The 24,093-nt window shown below is 44.7% G+C and overlaps 1 protein-coding gene across 1 annotated transcript in view; it reads right to left on the bottom strand.

Moving 5' to 3' along the window:
• Positions 1–1,038: 1,038 nt before the first annotated feature.
• Positions 1,039–24,093, bottom strand: part of LOC121540191 (SUN domain-containing ossification factor-like) — a 68,039-nt gene continuing 44,984 nt past the window's right edge. The window contains 18 exon segments of the mRNA XM_045207818.1: positions 1,039–4,959; positions 4,961–5,213; positions 6,142–6,197; positions 7,052–7,143; positions 8,001–8,131; positions 8,288–8,392; positions 8,806–8,893; positions 9,082–10,407; positions 10,489–10,579; positions 13,939–14,019; positions 14,723–14,788; positions 14,890–14,981; positions 17,119–17,174; positions 18,468–18,488; positions 20,552–20,657; positions 20,825–20,932; positions 21,685–21,752; positions 21,872–21,996. Coding sequence (XP_045063753.1) covers positions 4,742–4,959; positions 4,961–5,213; positions 6,142–6,197; positions 7,052–7,143; positions 8,001–8,131; positions 8,288–8,392; positions 8,806–8,893; positions 9,082–10,407; positions 10,489–10,579; positions 13,939–14,019; positions 14,723–14,788; positions 14,890–14,981; positions 17,119–17,174; positions 18,468–18,488; positions 20,552–20,657; positions 20,825–20,932; positions 21,685–21,752; positions 21,872–21,996 — 3,083 coding nt within the window. The 3' untranslated portion in view covers positions 1,039–4,741.

The raw sequence follows: 24,093 nt of genomic DNA, 5'->3' as shown, positions 1-24,093 counted from the left end.
ATTAGTTATAATAATTAAACGTATTTCTATGAGATGTTATTTATTCGTTTATTTCGTATTTTTTCAAGCCTAAATGGACAATGTTTATTGTGTGTACTCTTATAATTTATTGCACCATACACAATTTTCTGTACATAGTGTTGCAGTAAAAGGGGGGTCTGTCGCTGCTCATTTTACGGTCCTTAAAGTGTGTTCAATCAGCTTAAATTCATCCAACTCTATGCACAAGGACTACTTTTAACAATTTCCACTGACATTTTTACAAAACCACATTTACTTGAAGAACAGTGCAGATGCAAAGTTTGGTAACAGACTGATGGCAAAAACAGCACAAACCGTCATTCTGTTATCAAACTTTGCATCAGTGGAAATGTTTTAATGTATTCCTTGTGCATAGTTTTTTTTTTTTACTTTGCAATCATTGGTTTTTGTTTGACATACATTTTAAAGTGAAACATCAGTCTCATTATCACTCTGCTACTGTGGAATTTCCCATGTATTTTCTTCCCAGTCCCTTTCTGAACCATTTCCTCTTTCTCTGTCTCATCCCATCTGTCCATCATTCATCCCCCTAGCTCTTGTTATCTGCTCCCATCCCCATGCATCCCCTCTCAGGTTGTGTCCTCTGTGTATAGCAAATGTCTCCTGTCCGAGGGTGGAACAGTGCAGAGGGATACAACCTCTCTGCGAGCCCCTCCAGACCCCTCATAACAACACAAAGTCAGCTCCTCCTGAAGGTTAGTTTTTGCCCAAAACCAAAAGACATGTGGGTCAAATAAGTAGCATTATTTAATTTACACACCAATAGGCCTTATATGTATTTGTAAAAGCAGGATTTTATAAATTATTTCCTAGCTGTTAACAGTTCATGTTTTGTAGTGTGTGTGCTGATCACTGTTCTACCAGAACATGGCTAAGTGGCGCTACTCAACACAGCAGTCTGTAGAAAAGAAATAAGGCTCCTCTGATCCTAGATCTGTGCAACATTTACCTAGGAGCAATGTCACATGAACAAATGCAGACTCCAAACCAGTCAAGTGAAAGACAACAACAAAAATTTATTTAGAAATTCACAGTTTCTAATGGCACTACATATTTGTAGTTACACTCTCGCTCCTGTTCCACAATACTGTGCAGCTCTTCCTCAGAGTGCTCACAGTGAGAGAGAAAGAAAGAAATAGAGAGGGAGGCATGGCCAGAAAGCACTTGACAGACAGGGTTTAGTGTAGAAAAACAAAAGGCATGAAGGTTGTAATAAAAACAAAGTGCACACTGAGCCTTGGGGGTCACCGAGGACCAATCTCTCTAGTCACTGTGTTAAATTAGGGCTTCGCTGCGTCTCTCACTCACACATCAAGAGAACACACAAACACTCTCGCATGCATACACACATACAATTATAATACCATACACATTAAAAAAAGGAAGCAAAACAAAGAAGAGGGTCATGATTCGCTGGGTATGGAACACTGGTTCAGATAAAACGCTGTGTTCCAAACCCTTTCCCAACATTCCCTTTATTCAATTAATAAGTTTGTCAGAATCCTCTGAAAACCACTACATGCCTACAAGGTGGGGTGAATGTACAGTATGAAAAATGTATGCACTCACTAACTGTAAGTCGCTCTGGATAAGAGCGTCTGCTAAATGACAAAAATGATTTTTTTTTATGAACAACTAATGAATGAATGGATGGACAGCTAGTAAGGAAAGCAGAGGTGGCCAGTTAAAGGTGCTGTTCATGGTAACGGGAAGAGAAGTGGTTAAATTAAAACAGGTGCATTAAAAGAGCTCGTCACACTGTCTGGACCCTGACCTGTGTAGGGGTTAGAGGTCAGGGTGTGGAGAGGGTGGAGTAGGGGACCTGGGAGGCGGGTCTGTAGAGGGAGTGTGTAGTGTTTATATGGTTTATGGTATTAGTGATTCTTTTTCAGTCAGTCAACAACCAACCCAACTCAGAGGCCATCAGATCACACCCACAGACACACTATACACAGGCCTCCTACACATATAGTACAGACATGTGATTTTTCACATTTTGCCCTAAGCCGTGCCAATCATATCCATGCACAGACATATAGACACATACATACACACAAACAATGACTTCAAACATTTATTCTCTTTTAACTTCATCTTCCCAAAGGACTCTGAACAACAAAGGAAGCAGACCAACACCCTCTGACTTGTGAGGTGTGGCTGGTTCATATTGAATATTATTCAGTCTCATACGACCCAGCAACAGTTATTACTGGGGCTGTTATAGTTACAGCCCTCTGTACCCTGATAGAGGTCTAGTTAAGAGAGGGGTGTGTGTGTGTGTGTGACAGTGGAGGTTACTCTGCAAACACCAGATGACCTAGCTATCTCTAAAATGACAGAAACATAAAAAAGGTGGACACCTTGTTGTCCCTATATATTTGTAAAAACAAATATTGGTCACAAAAGAGGTGAACACCTGAGCCAACATGTTAACTAGTGTGTCGGGCAGCCAGTGAAAATTACAGTATGTGACAGTACCATGGTATGTATGTACAACATATGTACATCAGAGGCTGGTGGGAGGAGCTATAGGAGGACGGGCTCTTTGTAATGGCTGGAATGGAATTATTGGAATGGAGTCAAACGTGGTTTATTTGTTTGATGTGTTTGATACCGTTCCATTAATTTTATTCCAGCCATTACAATCCTTTTACAGTCTTCCTATAGCTCCCCCCACCAGCCTCTTCTGATGTACATGTCCCTTTGTGTGTATGTGTTTTAATTGCAACCATTATTATTGTCTGTACCGTGTGTGTGTGTGTGTGTGTGTGTGTGTGTGTGTGTGTGTGTGTGTGTGTGTGTGTGTGCCCCCCTGGGCTACAGTATGTGGGGGTTGCTGTGAGGCCAGGACATAAATAAATAGATAAATAAAACTGGCCTCACAGCACCCTCGACAGGACCGCAGGGAATCGGCTCTGTTCCAAGGTCAGTATATTGCATTGTTGATTCAAATGGTGAACATTAGGAATTGGGGGAGGGAAATATGACCTTAGATCAGTAACTAAAGGCAACTTCTACCCACATAGTGAGGGTGTGGGCTCTAACACACTGTGACATCTTCAGACTGAACTGTTCCTAACAACAACCAGAATATCACACAACATTTAGTTCTCAGCTGGCTCATATACAGCTCAATATAAAAACACAACCCAACTAACTGACTGGGTTCTGGGTGCAGAGACTACCTGCCACAATGTCACAATGTGCAAAAACAACCAGCCTATAAAAAGTCCAGCAGCTAAGCCTCAAAGTTGAGGGGCATTGTGGACTTTGTGATAAAGTCACCAAATTTCACACACAGCTAGGACAAGTCCTAAGTAGTATTTTTTTTTATAGCTATAGTGCCATCACAGATGTTTTACATTACCACCCTGGCAGCCATTTCCAAAATGGCCACCAACCAGCTCCATGGGGCCATTTTGGACAGGAGTCACATGGCCATATCTCCATAAATAATAGGTACATAAAGCCTAATGATGGCTTAAAATGTTTGAGGGGGTCTGGAGAACACAATAGAATGGCCCAAGAATGCCAGTTATATGTGATCTTTAAAATGTATGCAGAGATGTTGAAAATCTACCCAAATTACTGATTCTTGAATATACTTTATCCTCATTTTCAGTATTTTAACAGTACAAGATCCTTTTTCTCTTAACTGGCTGTGTGTGTGAGTGTGAGTGTGTGAGAGAAAGAGTGTGTGTGTGTGTGGTTGTGTGTGTAGTTCGGGCCCAGCCCATACTACCTTCAGAGGTCTTCCTGGAGAGACAAGCTGCTATGTAAACTAGTTAAATAGTTAGAGCTTCTTCCTTAGTATCACAGCTGGATAAACATGGGCTAGCCGCTAGAGACAGAGACATGAAAACACACACACACACACACACACACACACACACACACACACACACAGGGTGTGTATCTTCATTCAGCTCTGCTGGTTGTGTTGTGTTAGGTTAGACTGCCTGAGAGAGGGAGACAGAGGGCCTGTGGTGTGTGAAGGGTTAACACCCTGGTCCCATATGAACAACAACTGCAGTAGTGTTAGCTAGCTCTGAACAATACACAGAGAATGAACAGAATGTGGAAATGGAGGACAAGAGAAAGAAGGAGGGAGGGATGGGTTAGAGAAGTAACTAGTCCTGCTGCACAATTCTCTCACTGCGACACATTTCATCCTTATAGCGTCATACTCTACTTTCACAGGCCCTAGGAGAGGCAGGGGACTCAGGTAGGAGCTCTACCCAGCCAGCCCTTCTCCTCTCTGGGAACAGGGCTGTAGTACAAGCCCCTGATGCCTAGGTCTTATGGAGAAATGTGCTTGTCCAGTAGAAACAGCTCACCTATGTTTGAATGTCTCTGTTTACCTATAACACTCCCCAGCATTACAGTTTTGCTCTCCGAAAAGAAAAATAACAATCCTTTGAGTTTATTATTATTTTTTTCCATCGGTGAAAGCTTTCGAATGGACAGTAAAGGCACATGACCGTTATGAGGTCTCTGATTGGTGGGGAGGGTGGCTGTTGATGGGCGACTAATGTCATGGTTTCCGGGTTCCACTGTGGGCCCGGGTGCTCATGGGAGATGTGGTTCAGAGATGTGGCCATTTTGGGGCGAGACAACATCCCTTCATACCTCCCTAACCAAGTCTACTACCAGGGTGTGTGTGTGTATATAAGAGTCCGTCTGAAGTGTGTGTTTGTGATCAGACATGTCCTGTGACGGCCGTGGCGCCTATTGTCCCCACGCTGATCTCCTTGTTTCCCTTGATCAGCTGCTGCAGGCTGGGCAGAGAGTTCACAGCCCCCCCTGTCTGTCTGGAGGATAACTGCAGCTCCAATTGACGAGACCGCTGACGCTTCGCTGATCTCTTCTTAGAGGGAGGGAGGGAGGGGAGGCAGAGCGGGATGGGGAGGGCAGCATGGCCGTTACACATGCTCGGGGGGGAGGAGAGGGGGGCCTCGCCTGATGTAGGACTCCTCAGAGTGTGTGGAGGAGCTACAGCTGCTGCTCTCTGAGGGGAAGCGGAGCTCCTTACAGGAGATGTCTTCTAAAGTTGGAGGGGGAGGAGGAGGAGGGGGAGTCACGGAGTGGGGGAGGCCATTGCATTCGAGTGCCCCGTTAGCCACCGGGGAAGAGGGAGCTGATAATGCTGCCTTCAGTTTACATCGTTTCTTCTGGAGAGAGAGAGAGAGAGGGAGGGATGGAGAGACTGATAAATAAAGAGTACAGGGCAAAGCTCAGAGATGTTTAAATATGTCAAGTCATGTTAACCACCTCTATACCAGACACACTGCACGGTTACAACCAAACTAGACAGACACCAAGCTCTCAAAGATAGATTTTGATTGTGTCTAAATATTTTGATCCAGTACTGTGCGAGGTTGTACACGCAGGACAGCACAAGGCAGGGGAAGGCAGGGACAGTGGGGAGAATGGCATTAAAAAGGATAGGTAGCTGACCAAACCTTAGTATCTCTATATAACTGGAGCAAAGCCATGTTATGCAGATTAAACCCTGACCCAATGATTACCAAATGGAGGGTAGCTGTCGGTCCCTCCTGGATCACAGCTTATGTCTGGATTGTGGATAAAAACAGGATGTCAGCTATTGGTGGGTTACAACTTTTAAACCACTGCCCAATCCTGCCCTGTGCCTGCTCCTACATCGCTCCGTAACAGTCGAGCCCTAGTGTCAGCAGAGAAATGGTTAACCCTACTAATTCCATGGAAATTGCCTGTAACTCTAGGATCAGCTTAACTCTCCCCAGACCATCCTTAACCATTAGGATGGGAGAACGCTAAACTAACCTTAGATCAGAGTCTAGGGAAGCGTTTCCCAAACTCGGTCCTCGGGACCGTTTTGGTTTTTGCCCTAACACTAAACAGCTGATTCAAAGCTTGATGATTATTTGAATCAGCTGTGTAGTGCTAGGGCAAAAAACAAAACGTGCACCCATTGGGGTCCCGAGGACCGAGTTTGGGAAACCCTGGTCTAGGGGCAAGTTCACCCTACTCCACTGAGACCATAAGCGAACAAGATGGCTGCTGGGGCCACCGTACAACAGCAGTAGCAGACGGAGAGGAGAGCAGGGGACACTGTACCTTTTTCTCTGGTGAGAACCTTAAAGGTTCAACAATGTAAAGGTCGTCGGGGCCTACTGAACAGGGAGAGAACAGGGCCATGTTAATGATGGGATGGCATACAGGAACACACATGAAACAAGCAGCATGACACCACCTTGCAAGTAGTACTACTGATTACTATTAAAGTAGTATTACACACCCCTGATATACTATAGCCCAGAATAAAGGTTATAGCTACACTGAAGAGGTTATAGCTAGTAGGTAGCCTACATTGGGCCTACAAGTTAGTTTTCTCTAATTGTTGCTACTACTTGCAGTGGTCTACCAGAAGCAGCCAGGCCAAAGCATTGTGTTCTATGTATACTCTCATTCAGTTCAGCATCTGTATGGACACACAGCTGGCAATGACAGGCGCTCTGGCCCAACGGCAACACACACACACACACACACACACGTGAGAAAGAGAGAGAGAGGGAGATGAAGAGAGAGGAAAAGTGGGAGTATTATGTTCCATGGCTGTCTGAATGAAGGTCTTTATTCCTTCAGAGCAGGGTGTGCCCAGGCCATCCCACTGGGGTGTATGTGCCTCCAGTACCCTACCATCCAGTACCCTTACAGCAGCTCACCAGCATGGTACAGCCAGCCAGCCCGGCAGTGCAGAGAGACCATGCATGGGCAGTGGGCAGAGCACCTAGTCATGCACAGCTGTTGCTCTGAGACAGTAGCAGGCCCAGTAATGTTGTGTATGATGGGGCTGGCATGGAAGGCTTTCTGAAGACTGTGGTGTCTAGTCTTTTAGTCTTAGCTCCTGAGCAGCAACAGGATGGACAGAGCAGCGATGTAGAAGAGAGGAAGGGTAGAGGAAAAGGTGTGTGTGTGTAAGAGAGAGGCCATGTGAGTGACTCAGAGTGTGTGTACACACGCTCACCTTCTGAAGTAGGAAACGTGAAGGACTTGGAGCGTACGAGAGGACACGATATCCTCCGCTTCAGACTCATATCATCATAGGAGGAGAAACACCTAAAACACACATGATATGATAGTACAGTTCTAAATCTATGGAACGACCCAGTCGTTTGTTTGAAATATTCTGTTGCCATGCTGCCTGGCAACGTTCTTATCCCTTGCTTGCTAGCTAGCCAACTACGGCTAACTTACAGCAGAATAACAGCAAAGTAGCTGCATGTGTTTGTTTAAGCGGTTTTCTAGTGACATTTATTTGGATACATCCATAACAATGAGCTAATGATGTGCGATTTCGCCTGGCATAGAAAATGTGCTCTCTCATCAGGACACTGTTCAAAGGAGCTAGCCAACAACACAGCTAACACAATCACTTTAATTTCATTTTGACCTGTTTTTCTATTGACATTTATTTGGATATATCCATAAAAATTATGCCGATTCATGATTTCGACTTAATGAGAAAAGATCTCCGTCTTGTCCTGACACAATCCTCAATAGGACAGTGGAGATTGAATTTCAATATTGAAACAAGACAGCAAGATTTATACAAATCTCGGCTGTTGAAAACCAAATGCTAGTCTAAAAGAAAGGGCAGATCATGTCTAGCTGCTTTTTAACAGTGGAGATCAAGTATATAAATTGCCTGGTTGGGCTGATGAAATTGTGGATTGTGCATTGAGATGGAACGGTAAATAGGCATTTCAACATCATAGCCGGTGGCAACTTGTGGAATAGACACCAGTTGGAACGCAGTTTTAACCAATCAGCATCCAGGATTGGACCCACCCGTTGTATAAAAGGAAACATTAACTGGGCTAAGGGAAACACTATATCAGACCTAGAAAGCACCAACAATACTCTTATAAATAATATGGGGAGATCAGACAAAAAATGTGTGTTTGTGCATTTACCTCTTGGGGCTGTGGTAGTGGTTGACTGCGGTGTGTGTGTTGGCGCTCCGGCAGCACTGCAGGCAGAACACCAGGCCCAGACAGAGACACAGGACCAGAGACACCACCAGGTAACTCTGTCTGTCAGACACCTAGAAAACACACATATACAAACATTCAGAGGAAACACAGAAATGTATCAGATCTGATTATTACATTTTGCAAGATGATTAAAATAGGCCAACATTCAATCTGATGTCAATAAATGCAGGTAGTATGACTGTGTGTGTGTGTATGTGTGTGTGTACCTCTTTCTGTAACTGTGAGACAGTCATGGTGAGGTTGATCATCAGCTTGGTGACGTTCTCCAGTTGGCCCTGTAACATCTGGATTGACTCGGTCTGCCTCTGGTCCTGAGGGATCACACAACCAAGATGCAACGTTAATACAACCATTAGACAACCAACCTATCCCACAACAATCAGACCACCCAACCATACAACCTACACCAGTGTCTCCCAACTCCGGTCCTCCAGTACCCCCAACAGTACATATTTTTGTTGTAGCCCCGAACAAGCACACCTGACTCTACTTGTCAACTAATCATCAAGCCCTTGGCAAGTTAATTCAGGTGTTTTTGTCTGGACCTACAACAGAAATGTGTGCTGTTGAGGTTACTGGAGGACCGGAGTTGGGCTACACTGACCTACACTAAACCATATCTCAACCATCACTGAACTAGCTACACAATCATGACACAATCGCAACAACCATCCACAATAACCGCCCTGCAACCCAAACCAAGAAGCAACCATTTGTAACGGACCTGTTCTTCAGCAATGCGGGAGGTGTTCTGTAGCTTGATGATGGTCTTGTTGAAGGCTCTCTGCATCTCCTCCATCTGCTTACGGTACCTAGAACACACAACAAGCTATTCAGAGCCCGAACAGGACGAGTAATATGGAGGAAGCTAGTAGGTACAGCTATTAGGTTAAAAAAGACACACACACAGCTCACACAAACACACAGCTCACACAAACACACAGCTCACACACACACACAGCTCACACACACACACAGCTCACACACACACACAGCTTACCTCTGGCTGAGTTCCTCCAGGTATCTACTGCTGAGGGACATGTTCATCTCCAGGGCTTTGATCCTGTTGTTCAACCTCATGAACACACTCTCTTTCTGACTGGAGCCGTGCACGTTCACTCCTCCGTTCATCCCTCCATTCCCATTCCCTCCAACGTACTCCCCCGCGCTCTGCAGCTCAGCGTAGAAGTCCGTAGCTGTCCGGTGTAAATGTCCGTTAGCAGTCACCGGGACGCTAAGTAGCAGGTCCTCCACGGACTCTTCCCCACGTAGGTGTTCTGCTGGCTGGGGAGAGGAGTCGCCCTGCTCCCCCTGGCCCTGGAGGTCTCCACCTTCTGTCCCAGCCCTGGGTGTGTGTGGCTCTGTGTGTGTGTCGGGCTGGAGGGGCACAGGGAGTTCGGTGGGAGGGGGGATGTCTGCAGGTCTGGAGGCAGTGGGGAGGAGCTGGACTGGCTGTTCCTTCAGGGAGTGTGGAGGGAGGTCCATGGAGGCTGTCTCAGAGGTTGGGGGGTGGAGGGGGGTAGTGGGGCTGGGGGTAGGGGTGGGGGTGCTGGCCTGCTGGGTCTCTGGGACAGGGGCTCCCTGCAGGGCTGGAGGGGGGACAGGGTCGTTTTGGCTGGGGGACTGGGGAGCTTCGTCCTGGGTAGGGGTGGGTTTGGAGAGGGAGGTGTGAGAGAAGCTGTGGGGGGGCAGGGTAGAGGTCCGGCTAGGCTCCAGCACAATGAAGGGGTCCACAGGGTGTGTGTCTGTGTGATCGTGTGAGTCTGTAGGTGGTAGCCCCTCGTTTTGGGCCTGGGGGGCAGTCTCAGGATCAGGGACCGGCTCTGTGTGTGTTAGGGCTTCCTGGGTGTGTGTGGGGGCGGGGACAGGGTCCTGTATGGGTGTGTGTGTATGTAAGGGAGTGTCTATGGGGGTGTGTGTGTGTAAGGGAGTGTCTATGGGGGTGTGTGTGTATTTGTCTTGCTTCCTCTTGATGAGACTGCGCCGTCTCTCTCTGGCGAGGCGAGCATTACACCAGCGCCGTAGCAGCTCTGGCAGCGTGGCCACACAGGAGATAGAAGAGAGGGAAGAGACAGAGGAGAGAGGACAGTACAGCTGGCTCTCCCTCTCCCTCATCCACTGTTCCTCTCTCTTCTCCTCCTCATTATCATCCCCCTCTTCCTCCATCAGAGTGACAGTGGACTGTGGAGGCTCCTCCTCCTCCACCACCAGAGTCACGATCTGTCCATCCTCCGGGGAGGGGGGAGATAGGGGGGAGTCCAGGGAGGAGAGGGCGAGCTCAGGGTCCTCCTGGGGAGCGGGGTGGTCTGGCTCCACTGGCTCCACACTGAGAGAGAGAAGGAGAGAGGGAAGTCAGAAACTCTTACTGCAAGGTGAGTGAGTGAGAGTGAGTGAATGAGTGACTCACGCTGGAGGAGGGGTGGTGGTGGTAGGGGTTGGGGTGAGCAGCACCTCCTTATTCCCCTCGGTTTCATTCTGGGCTTCTGATGATGCATTGGCTGGAAGAGATACACACACACACACAGCAGGCTTTATATACAGTCATCAACTACCACATAATTACATAGAACATATATCCCTATGTCAACTACTACATTAACTTCCCTTCATAGGGTAACAAACTATCACTAGCCTTCTAGCCAACTTCAGTGGGTTAAAATGGGAAACAGAGAGACCGCCAACATCTATGTTTGGAGTAACGACCACAAGAGAGTTGGCAAAAACAGAAACAAACAGTCAAACCTTAGCTACCCTGTGGGTTGAAAAAGTCACCTCAGCTGCCTCAATGTAGCCCATAGTGAAGGGTGTGTAAAGGTTTGTGAGGATGTGTGAGTGTGTTTGCCATTGGGACCAGGGGGTAAATCAGAGTGTAGAGTAGTGGTCAGACTCCAGCAGTATCTGAGGATAAGATTGGGACCAGAGGTTGTTGCAACTACGTCATGGACCCCCCAGTCCTAATAGAGCCAGCTCCACAGCTGCTGCTGCTTTATAAAACACTGAGATCCATTGTTCCTCTGAAAACATCCTGCCAGCAGTCCAATCAACATCTGGAGCCTCAGGCAGGCAGGCAGGCAGGCAGGCAGGCATATACGCAAAGAAGCATACACTTGCAGACACACACACCAAACCGGAACTATATGACCCAGTTTCGGAACCGTCTAATCTAAACAAGATGGGTGAAGTTGGGCTCAGACTGAACTGTCCAGCAGGAAGGGAAGGATAGAAGGAGATGGCATAATAGGAAAACCGGTTGGGCAAGAGAAAGGAGGAAGAGACTAGCAAGACTGGCTGGGAAGGAAGTGTAACCAAAACTGGATCTACTGTTTGTGTCTGCCCCGAGGTCTGATGACATTTGGAATGTTCTGTTAATAGTCCAGTTTGTGTGTTTGTGTTTGCGCATGATCTGAACTCAAGCAACCCATATGGAAGTGTGTGTGTGTCTTTGGGTGTGACGTTTAAACGAAATTGGGATCGTTAACGTTTAGAAAAGAATCCCTAAAATCACCTTGCAGTTATCACAAAACTACCACTAACAGGTCCCGATCATCATCATAAACGGAAAAGTTAAAATTAAACAAAGACCTAACGCAACAATGCTGTAAAGGAGGAGATATGCATATTTTAAATTATTTGCCACAGATAAAAAATGGCAGAGCATGAGACAGGGAAGCGACAGCAGCAAAGTCTGTATGGCAATACTTTAAGAAGTTAAAGCTGGAATCCTTAGTTGCAACATCCATTTTTGGACTTTTAAATTAATGACACATACCCATTGATTCTTGAAGACAATAACTTATAAATGCCTCATGAGCTTAGTTCAACTGTAGTACCCCACCAGAACCCAAAATATAAGCTTGTTTTACTCCAATAATTGTAAACAATGTAAATGTAAACAAACCCTCTATACAACAAGATAACTAATAATGTAAAGCATATAGGTTATAGGTTGAGAGCTTTCGTGAAAGAGCACAGTTAGAAAGATATGGCAATAAGAAGCAAACCGGATGGACATCATGAAAATTATCAGAGAGGTTGAGGGTAGAGGAAGTTCCGGAGTAAAAACAAACAAAATATAATTATTGTAAAATTGACTGTGTCCATAAAATGTATATAGTATGTATAAGCTGGAAGTAGAGGCCTAAGCATTGTTGTTCACTAGTTTACTCCAATTAGGGAAGGGGTGGTGGGGTTGGAAAGTAATAAAAGGAAATATATATATATAAATAAAGAAATAATATATAAATAAAGAAATAATATATATATATATATATATATTTATTTGCGAGAAGAAAAAAACATATGGGCGATTGGAAGTGATGCAGACAATTACATTGATGGAAGTTACAATCTATCTGCAATATTAAAGCTGATCTACCCCGTAATGAATATAAAAATATAGCTACAAAAAGTGTATATTATGAATGGTCAAGTCCTTGCATCCATAGCTCTCTTTATGAATTTGAGAGTGAAGTAACCACTTTGTTATTGTTTTAATGAAGGATTCTACCTTTAAATGAGGTGGTGAAATGCAAACTGTGAGGTGTAATAGAGCTACAGTGGCAGTACAGGTGCAATGCTGAAAGGGACCCAGCCCGTTGCTGGCAGCAGCGCGATAAGGGACAGGGTGAGAAAATCACAGCGCTGATTACAGAAATGATTGCAGTTGATATGCAGCCATTGTCAAATGGTAGAGGATGTCGTCTTTAATACCCTAACGGCATATCTAGAGCAAAACTACAAGATCATGACGGCCCGGATGATGAAATTGTACGATTGCTCTGCAAGTACAAAGCGCAAACACGATACGTGGCGTTAACAACATATTGTTGGATGTCTATGAACACGCTGTCACACATTACTGCAATGAGCAATCACATTGATGTACTGACAACTGAGATCATGGAGGAAAGGCACACAGCAGAGAACCTTAAATGGCATTAACTACTATCGTTGCCGAGTGGGTGGGGGACAGCAGTAAGGTGAGCGCCGCCTGGGTAGGTAGTCAAGACTGTGGTAGATTGAACTGCATTGCCCCCTAGCGGTTATACGCATATCTGAATCATGAATTTACGTAGTTTTCAGATTTTTTCTTATTGTTTAAACAATAAAAACAATGGCAATTTAAACGTTAAGAAAATGTTTATATTGGTCACAGCCTAGTGTGTGTGTGTGTGTGTGTGTGTGTGTGTGTGAGAGCTGAACTCAAGCAACCCATATGGAAGTACACGTCAGATGTTACATAAGAACTTGTTGGCTTTTGACCAGTGTTGCCGACACATTTGGCTGCGTCGCTCAGACTAGATCAGTATGAAACTAATTTGTTGTTCTGTGTGGACAAGCCAGTTGGTTCTGTTTGAAAGTTTCCACTGGCTGTGTGTGTGTGGTTACTAAACGAGAACAAAGCAGGGTAGGATAACAGGGCTTGTTGTCTAAAAGAAGGAGAAAGAGTGAGAGGGCGAAGGCTAGATCGGTTCTTCTTAAACATTGTTGAATACCAGAGCTTCTCTTCTGTGAGGGAAAGAGAGGGGCAGGCTAGTAAGTGCTGAGCCTCATAAAACCATGCTGGTTTAATTAAGACCTTTATTGTGTACAGAATACCTCTAATGTACACACTGGCGCATTCCCCTGGACAGCTCAGTGCTTTAGTTAGCACTAGATAAACCTTCCTCCATACATATGCAAACCTCATGCCTCTCGCTCCAAGAGGCGGTTACCGCAGCAAGTTATTTACACTATCTAACACATAGCATTTCCTCAAACACAACACACATTCTTAGCAATGAATAGGAGGTAGTGAAGGAAATGAGAGAAGAGAGAGAAGGGGAGGAGGGAAGAGAGGAAAGAGGAGGATCCATACGTTCCATCTGTGCTCCTCCTTCCTCAGGCTTGCCTCCCAGAACGTTGGCTGCTATGTTGTTGACCATGTTGAGAATGGCATCTGTAGGTAGAACACACACACAGAATCATGAATAACCGTATTCACTGGTAGTAAAGTAGCTGGTTGTGTAGAAATGTGTCAGTCTATTTTCTCAAAGCTGAACCAGTTGTGTGTATGACAATGTGTGTGTGTGTGAGGGGGTGGGGGGGCTCTTAGCCAATCAGATTGGAGCCTCAGTGCCCTGCCAGCTCCTCCCCCTTGTAGGCAGGGAGACACAGGGGCTCCAGTGTGAGTAGCAGAGTTATATACACGTCAGTCGCTAACCCAGTCGCTAACCCAGTCGCTAACCCAGTCGCTAACCCAGTCGCTAAACCAGTCGCTAACCCAATCGCTAACCCAGTCGCTAACCCAGTCGCTAACCCAGTCGCTAAACCAGTCGCTAACCCAGTCGCTAACCCGTATCCCAGCCACAGCTCTCTCTGTGTGTGTGAATGTGTGTGTGCCGTCATGTGGGAATACAGAAACTGAAGAAACATTCAGGACTTTGTTTTCCAGGAAAGCAGCTTCTTGTCTCTCCGTTTTCCAAGAAATACAGAGCCTGTTTTAAACCCAGTTCTGGAGATCAATTCTCTGATGTGATTAGATACAGTAGAGAACTGATGCTGAGCCAGTTAGATATCAAGTTACCCGTGTTTATGCTGTCCGGTGCCATGTGAAACTATGCTCAGAACAATGTGGTGTGTGTGTGTGTTTGTATACATACTTGTGGCAGAGCCCAGCAGATTTTTAGAACCCTTGTCCTCAGAGTGGAGGTAGCCAGGTGGGTAGTCTGTAGATGAAAGAACCACATTATTTCAAGTTATTGAGAACAACATTCTCTTTTATAATAACAACATGACCAAGTATCACACACACAGTGTACCTTCTTACCATAGTCCTCATCAAGGTATTCTAGCCTCTCTGAGGGGTACTGGGAATCTGCGATCTCTTCATATTCCTCCACCATACTGGTACCAAACACCCTATAAACATACACATGGTTATATAACACACACACAGCTTACATCTGGTTAAATGTATCATATACAGCTGAAAATAGAATAATTATGCTTAGACTAACATGGACTTTGCCAGAAAGCTGACATGTGGATTGACATGTTGCTGAGATGACATACTGTTCCCTATAGTGTTGTTTTTGTACATGAAATCTATACAACTCACCCCTCTAACCTTATCGACTGAGATAATGTACACCTTAACATTTAGTTATTTAGTTTTTCTACAGAGTAGCAGCAGTTACGTGGATTTGAACGTTGGTCTAGTTAAAAGAAAACCATTTTTGATTATTTTTTACAGCTCCTGTCCTGGTCTCCACTCCTCGAGGGCATGAGGCAGGGGGAAGGTAGGAGGAGGGTAAGAGGCAAATCAGTACATATTACTCAATACTTTATTTGGCGTTCTTATTTTACCACAACCAACTCTCCCATAACCTTACAACCCTCCCTCTGCCCCCTCCTCCTAATCTCTTCTCTCTGCCCTGGTCTCCACTCCTCAAGGTTGGATGGGGGGAGGTAGTGAGTGGGAGGAGGTGGTGGTAAATCTGTAGTAATAGTGTTTTTTACAGCCCCCGCTTGTTAAACTCACCTAGTTTTGTTGTTGATGATTTACATTTACATTTTAGTCATTTAGCAGACGCTCTTATCCAGAGTGACTTACAGTTAGTGAGTGCATACATTTTTTTCCCTCTTTTTTTTTCATACTGGCCCCCCGTGGGAATCGAACCCACAACCCTGGCGTTGCAAGCGCCATGCTCTACCAACTGAGCTACACGGGGCTACCTCTTACCTGTCCCTTGACCTCCCTGCTACCTCCTGTCCACTATCCTGGCCTCAACCCCTGGAGGGAATGGCGGGGAGTGTGGGTGATAGGAGGGTAAGGAGTAACTTAGTACATCCAACTCAGCAGAGGACAACAAGGCTACTGTACTGAGTTGAACTGGTTGTACTGTATGTTAAAGTGTTGTACTGCAACTGCAGGGACTTTAAGATCCTGCTTTCTCCTCTGCCATTGTTTGCAGCGACCTGAATACCCCATATGCTCTGTAAGAGGGAGGCTGTGCAGTGAGAGCTCAGTCTAAATGGTAGAGAGAGGGTCCTCTGGAGGGTCTCTGTTGGGTTCTGGCTGAGCTCCAGCTCCCCTATACAGCTTCAGGGAAGGAATGTCTCCATATAGAGCAGCGTATGGAAGACTTGCTGTAATACAGCCAAATAACCCGCTACACTGGGCCCCTTAACCTACAGACAGACATGAATAAGAGCATGCTGCCAAGACAGAGAGGGGGGAAAGAGAGAGAGTCGCACACACACAGAGAGAGGTGGAGAAAGAGAGAGTGAGAAAGAGGCAGAGAGCCAACATGGCAGAGAGACAAAACAACACATATTTCCTGGAAATCCTATAGAGCACAGAGACCATTACTGGAAAGCTGCTCAGCTTTCAGTACATCTCAGCATGATATGTGTTCTCTGGAATAACATTGATTTCACTACGCACTAGGGGCTAACATTATTGAAGGCAGTTTACTGGTTAAACAAATACACACCTCAATCAATGATGATAGTGGGCCTAACTAAAGTCCAAGTAAACCCACAGTCACTAGTAAGATAATAATGTATAGTGAGGGGTGAGAGCAGCTCTTTGGTGTTGTCTGAGTTAGAGGAAGTCCCATTTTCCCTACTGTGTTCGTTATATAGCACAGGAGGATGCTAAGGGGAGAACGGCTCATAATAATGGCCGGATCGGCGCAATGGAATGGCATCAAACACCTGGAAACCATGTGTGCAGTATTTTATACCATTCCACCTTTTCTGCTCCAGCTATTACTACGAGCCCATTCTCCCCAATTAAGGAGCCCCAACCTCCAGTGTTATATAGCCTTGTTGATAAACAACCCACCCTGAGGAAAACATTACTGTTCATTGTCTTCTATTGAAGTCTGGCTGTTAAAAATGAAATGACAGATTATCCCTGTCTCATTTCCTCCCATATATATATATATATATATATATATATATATATATATATATATATATATATATATATATATATATATATATATATATATATATATATATATATATATATATATAAATAATCTCTTACCTGATGAGGCTGAGGGGACAGAAGTGCTCTGATCCAAAGTGGGAGATGAGCTCCACCTGCAGTCGAGGGGTGACGAAGGGTTAAACCACATCTAACACACTCACACCTGGTTAATTAAACCACCCAAACCAGCCCCACTTACATTCTAGTCATCCAATAGGTCTAAGCTAAATCATTCTAGTCATCCAATACGTCTAAGCTAAATCATTCTAGTCATCCAATACGTCTAAGCTAAATCATTCTAGTCATCCAATACGTCTAAGCTAAATCATTCTAGTCATCCAATACGTCTAAGTTATACTGAACAAAAATATAAAATGCAACATTCAACAATTGTAAAGATTTTACTGAGTTACAGTTCATAAGAGGAAATCATACAATTGAAATAAATTAAATTAGGCCCTAATCTATGGATTTCACATGACTGGGAACACAGATATGCACCTGTTGGTCAAAGATACCTTACAAAAAAATGGGCATCACAATGGGTCTCGTCACGGTATTTCTGTGCATTCAAATTGCCATCGATAAAATGCAATTGTGTTCGTTGTCCGTTGCTTGTGCCTGCCCATACCATAAACCCACCACCACCATGGGGCACTCTGTTCACAACGTTGACGTCAGCAAACTGCTCGCCCACATGACGCCATTCACGTGGTCTGCGGTTGCGAGGCCGGTTGGATGTACTGCCAAATTCTCTAAAACAACGTTGGAGGCAGCTTATGGTAGAGAAATTAACATTCAATTCTCTGGCAACAGCTCTGATGGACATTCCTGCAGTCAGCATGCCAATTGAACGATCCCTCAAAACTTGAGACATCTGTGGCATTGTGTTGTGTGACAAAACTGCACATTTTAGAGTGGCCTTTTATTGTCCCCAGCACAAGGTGCACCTGTGTAATGATCATGCTGTTTAACCAGCTTCTTGATATGCCACACCTGTCAGGTGGATGGATTATCTTGGCAAAGGAGAAATGCTCACTAACAGGGATGTAAACTAATTTGTGCACAACATTTGAGAGAAATAAGCTTTTTGTGAGTATGGAACATTTATGGGATCTTTTATTTCAGCTCATGAAACATAGGACCAACACTTTACATGTTGCGTTTATATTTTTGTTCAGTGAAAATATTTTTTGTCATCCAATACGTCTAAGCTAAATCATTCTAGTCATCCAACAATCAAATCTAAAAGGTGATGTGGAATTTGCCAAGCTCTATTGTAAGTTCTAAATGTGTCTTGGTCATGCATTACAGTATCTGTACACTGCCACCAAAGCTCCCCATTTTTATGGTACACTATAACGCATCATAGCGTATTACAACCTCTAAAAGAGAAGAAAGCTAACCTTTATGTACTTGATGAACATCTGATGCAAGAGGAAGAGAAGAGAGAAAAAAGGAGAGAAATCAGTAAAAAGGCTGATTCATGCCACAAGCAAGTCAAGCATCTGGTCCTTTTCTTTTGCATTCCCCCCCCGACAACACAACACACAGTATTCACAGACTAAAACGCTTGCTCTACAAAAGACTACAAGGCAAAGGCAATGAAAGGCAAGGTAAGGTATACAAAGGAATACAAGGTACACATAGCATTACAAGGGAATAAGGTATTATAATTATTAGGGGTGTAACGATTCGTTTTAACAACGATTCGATTTGTATCACGATTCGTGGTTGTCGATACGATTCAAGGACGATATTGGTTCATTTAGAACGATACGATCCGAAATGATTCAGTGACTTTTTAGCCAAAAATTCAACCAGTGTGACTGAAATAAATACCTGGATACTGGACAGTGCAGGTGAAGTTTCCTAGATTCCTGTTTCTTGTAAGGACCGCAATGGTGGCTTGATAATTTCTCGCTCGTCGGCTTCTCCTCTGTCGTCCGCCATGCTATGTTTTGTTGTCTTTGCGCCTTTGCGCTGCTGCTGGCGCGGGGTGATGACGTCACGGATAGGCAGACTGAATCGAGTAATGTTTAAAGCCTTTATCATTAAAAGTGCTAAGAAAAAACATCCATATAAAGTCTGACGTGCTTAAATCCAATGGGTTATTTCCTAGTATCGATACAATCGATTTATTACATTTTAAAACGATGTTAGATTGATATATGTTGTCCAAAAGGCCAACTCGCCGAGCACAGATCGATGTAGTTGGATCATAGGAATATAAATCAATACATCGATGTAGTAGATGGATCGTTACACCCCTAATAATTATTCATTGCAGTAACTTTAGAGGAGTAGAGAAGAGGTAGACAAACAGACAACCTAGACAGACAGACAGACAGACCGATATCAGAACAACAAGACATATCAGGTTGATAACAGCTTCAGTTCTTATTGAAACTAAGACAGCTGATAACCCTAAGACCTAGTCACACAGTACTTTGTGAAATCACAAAACAGTGGCATATTCAAAACGCATACAATTTACCCAACATCACATCAAATGCACCTGCATGAAAAATATTGTTATTTTAAACTATACCAAAAAACTATAAAAATACAATAACACTTAAAGCGTTAGATAAGATAATATAGTGAGGAGGAGTAGAGTTGAACGACTATAATATAGTACATACTTCCCCATAGTATTTGTACTGTATTTATTACACACAGAAGTAGAAAAGGAAGCTGAAATACATCCTCAGAATATACATCCTCACACACAGTCACACACGCACAGAAGCATATTGTGTGAGGTATGAGTAGGGAGTCAGTCAGTCTCATGTTGATGACATAGGAAACTGACCATGAAGTCATGAGGAATCCCCCTGGGCATAGAACATAGAAGACAAATGGTGTGTGTCTGCAGTGTGTGTGTGTGTCTGCAGTGTGTGTGTGTGTCTGCAGTGTGTGTGTGTGTGTGTCTGCAGTGTGTGTGTGTGTCTGCAGTGTGTGTGTGTGTGTCTGCAGTGTGTGTGTGTGTGTCTGCAGTGTGTGTGTGTGTCTGCAGTGTGTGTGTGTGTGTCTGCAGTGTGTGTGTGTGTGTCTGCAGTGTGTGTGTGTGTGTCTGCAGTGTGTGTGTGTGTGTCTGCAGTGTGTGTGTGTGTCTGCAGTGTGTGTGTGTGTCTGCAGTGTGTGTGTGTGTGTTGGTTGGTTCTTCTATCCTTGTGGGGACCTAAAATCCCCCAAAGACCCCACAAGGATAGTAAAACAAGGAAAATTCTCCCTTGTGGGGACATTTCCCACATCCCCATGAGGACAAAGGCTATTTTAAGCTTAGGGATTCGGGTTAGGGTTACAATTAGGGTTAGGGTAAAGGGTTAGTGGTTAGGTTTAGTGTTACGTGTTAAGGTTAGGGTTATGGTAAGGATTAGATTTAGGTTTAGGGAAAATAGGATTTTGAATGGAAATAAATGTTAGGTCCCCACCAGGATAGAAGAACATAACATGTGTGTGAGTGTGTGTAAATGTCGGTGTGTACCTTGACGTATTTGGCATAGAGCTGTTCGTCCAATGGGAAGCTCTGGACGGTGCGCTCATCACGGGCGTGGAACGTTCCCAACTTCACCCACTTGTTGGTGGGATACCTGAGAGAGAGAGAGAGAGAGAGAGAGAGAGAGAGAGATGGTCAGAGTGGTGTATGTGTGTCCTGAGGAAAACAGGAAAGGAAAGGAGATATCTAGTCAGTTGAAGAACTGAATGCATTCAACCGAAATGTGTCTTCCACATTTAACCCAGGAGAGGGTGTTCGTACCTGTCGCTGATGGAGACCAGGAAGTCTTTCGGCGTGGAGGAGAAGAGTTCAAAGTTAGCGATGTCCAACTGTTTCACCTGGATGGGCTCACACAGCTCTATTACAAACCTAGAGAGGGAGCGAGAGAGGGGTGGGGGAGAGAGGAAGAGAGAGGGGTGGGGGGAGAGAGGAAGAGAGAGGGGTGGGGGGAGAGGGGGTGGGGGAGACAGGGAGAGAGAGGGGGTGGGGGAGAGAGGAAGAGAGAGGGGTGGGGGAGAGAGGAAGAGAGAGGGGTGGGGGAGAGAGGAAGAGAGAGGGGTGGGGGGAGAGAGGAAGAGAGAGGGGGTGGGGGGAGAGAGGAAGAGAGAGGGGTGGGGGGAGAGAGGAAGAGAGAGGGGTGGGGGGAGAGAGGAAGAGAGAGGGGGGGGGGAGAGAGGAAGAGAGAGGGGTGGGGGAGAGAGGAAGAGAGAGGGGTGGGGGAGAGAGGAAGAGAGAAAGAGAGAGGGGTGGGGGAGAGAGGAAGAGAGAGGGGTGGGGGAGAGAGGAAGAGAGAAAGAGAGAGGGGTGGGGGAGAGAGGAAGAGAGAAAGAGAGAGGGATGGGGGAGAGAGGAAGAGAGAGTTAGAAGAGACATGATAACGTGAGAGAACTTTCAGCTCTGTCAAATATCATCCTCTCCCCTTGACATTTGCCTGGGAAGATGGTTGGCAGTTGAGGTCAGACGTGCTGAGCTGACAAGGGGACTTGTGTATGCTTTTGGGGGACAAAGTGTTGTCACCCTGCAGCTTCACAGAGAGCAGACAGGAGAGTGGAGGGGGGGAAGAGAGAGAGAGAGAGCAGACAACTGTTCACAAAATTAGAAAGTAGGTGTGTGTGTCTCACCAAATCTTGTTGCTGCAGGGGTTCAGCATGTACAGGTCCATATTCTCCATGAGGATAGCTGAGGTACTCTGGAAACGAGGGATGAGAGGAGGAGAGAGAGAATGGCATGGCAAATATGAGTCCATGGACTGACTGTTACTATCCTATGAACATAATACTTCATGTGTTGTGTGTGTGAGTGTGTTACCTTGGCCTCGGTGTTAGCTGACAGTATCTTAGCTCCACACTCCACAGAAGCATAGTTGTTTTTAAAGTTCTTCTGCACCTTCTTCACAGGGGGGCTTCCACTGGAGGAGGTATGGAGGGACAGCGCTGGAGAAGAGAGAAAGGGGGGTTACGAGATGTGTGTGAGTGTTTGTGTGCGCGCACGCTTGTTAAGGGAACTCATTCATTCATTTTATTTCTTAACAGTGGGGAAAAAAAAGTATTTAGTCAGCCACCAATTGTGCAAGTTCTCCCACTTAAAAAGATGAGAGAGGCCTGTAATTTTCATCATAGGTACACGTCAACTATGACAGACAAAATGAGAAAAGAAATTCTAGAAAATCACATTGTAGGATTTTTAATGTATTTATTTGCAAATTATGGTGGAAAATAAGTATTTGGTCAATAACAAAAGTTTCTCAATACTTTGTTATATACCCTTTGTTGGCAATGACACAGGTCAAACGTTTTCTGTAAGTCTTCACAAGGTTTTCACACACTGTTGCTGGTATTTTGGCCCATTCCTCCATGCAGATCTCCTCTAGAGCAGTGATGTTTTGGGGCTGTCGCTGGGCAACACATACTTTCAACTCCCTCCAAAGATGTTCTATGGGGTTGAGATCTGGAGACTGGCTAGGCCACTCCAGGACCTTGAAATGCTTCTTACGAAGCCACTCCTTCGCCCGGGCGGTGTGTTTGGGATCATTGTCATGCTGAAAGACCCAGCCACGTTTCATCTTCAATGCCCTTGCTGATGGAAGGAGGTTTTATCTCAAAATCTCACGATAGTCCCTGGCGGCGTAGTGTGTTACTGATGGTAGGCTTTGTTACTTTGGTCCCAGCTCTCTGCAGGTCATTCACTAGGTCCCCCCGTGTGGTTCTGGGATTTTTGCTCACCGTTCTTGTGATCATTTTGACCCCACGGGGTGAGATCTTGCGTGGAGCCCCAGATCGAGGGAGATTATCAGTGGTCTTGTATGTCTTCCATTTCCTAATAATTGCTCCCACAGTTGATTTCTTCAAACCAAGCTGCTTACCTATTGCAGATTCAGGTGTCCTTTGACAGCTCTTTGGTCTTGGCCATAGTGGAGTTTGGAGTGTGACTGTTTGAGGTTGTGGACAGGTGTCTTTTATACTGATAACAAGTTCAAACAGGTGCCATTAATACAGGTAACGAGTGGAGGACAGAGGAGCCTCTTAAAGAAGAAGTTACAGGTCTGTGAGAGCCAGAAATCTTGCTTGTTTGTAGGTGACCAAATACTTATTTTCCACCATAATTTGCAAATAAATTCATTAAAAGTCCTACAATGTGATTTTCTGGATTTTTTCCCCTCAATTTGTCTGTCATAGTTGACGTGTACCTATGATGAAAATTACAGGCCTCTCTCATCTTTTTAAGTGGGAGAACTTGCACAATTGGTGGCTGACTAAATACTTTTTTTCCCCCACTGTAGCTAGGATAGTCCGCTCAGTAACAAATGCCACTGATTTCCAGGGAGTCCTGGGAAAACTGGGTCATCTTAATGTAGATAACACATAATCATCCATGTAGATAAATATGTAGAGATAAGGTACAGTACCTGTCAGACATATCAGTAGCCTAGTCTGATTCATGTAATCTATAGTTGCTATATCAGTAGCCTAGTCTGATTCCTATAATCTATAGTTGCTATATCAGTAGCCTAGTCTGATTCCTATAATCTATAGTTGCTATATCAGTAGCCTGGTCTGATTCCTATAATCTATAGTTGCTATATCAGTAGCCTGGTCTGATTCCTATAATCTATAGTTGCTATATCAGTAGCCTGGTCTGATTCCTATAATCTATAGTTGCTATATCAGTAGCCTGGTCTGATTCCTATAATCTATAGTTGCTATATCAGTAGCCTAGTCTGATTCCTATAATCTATAGTTGCTATATCAGTAGCCTGGTCTGATTCCTATAATCTATAGTTGCTATATCAGTAGCCTAGTCTGATTCCTATAATCTATAGTTGCTATATCAGTAGCCTGGTCTGATTCCTATAATCTATAGTTGCTATATCAGTAGCCTGGTCTGATTCCTATAATCTATAGTTGCTATATCAGTAGCCTGGTCTGATTCCTATAATCTATAGTTGCTATATCAGTAGCCTGGTCTGATTCCTATAATCTATAGTTGCTATATGTTATCAATGTGCAGGAGAGGCTGAGACAGTATGTTGT

Source organism: Coregonus clupeaformis, chromosome 26, assembly GCF_020615455.1.
Source record: "Coregonus clupeaformis isolate EN_2021a chromosome 26, ASM2061545v1, whole genome shotgun sequence".
NCBI lineage: Eukaryota > Metazoa > Chordata > Actinopteri > Salmoniformes > Salmonidae > Coregonus > Coregonus clupeaformis.
Note: the sequence above shows the minus strand (reverse complement) of the source record. Positions and strands in the feature narration are given on the sequence as shown.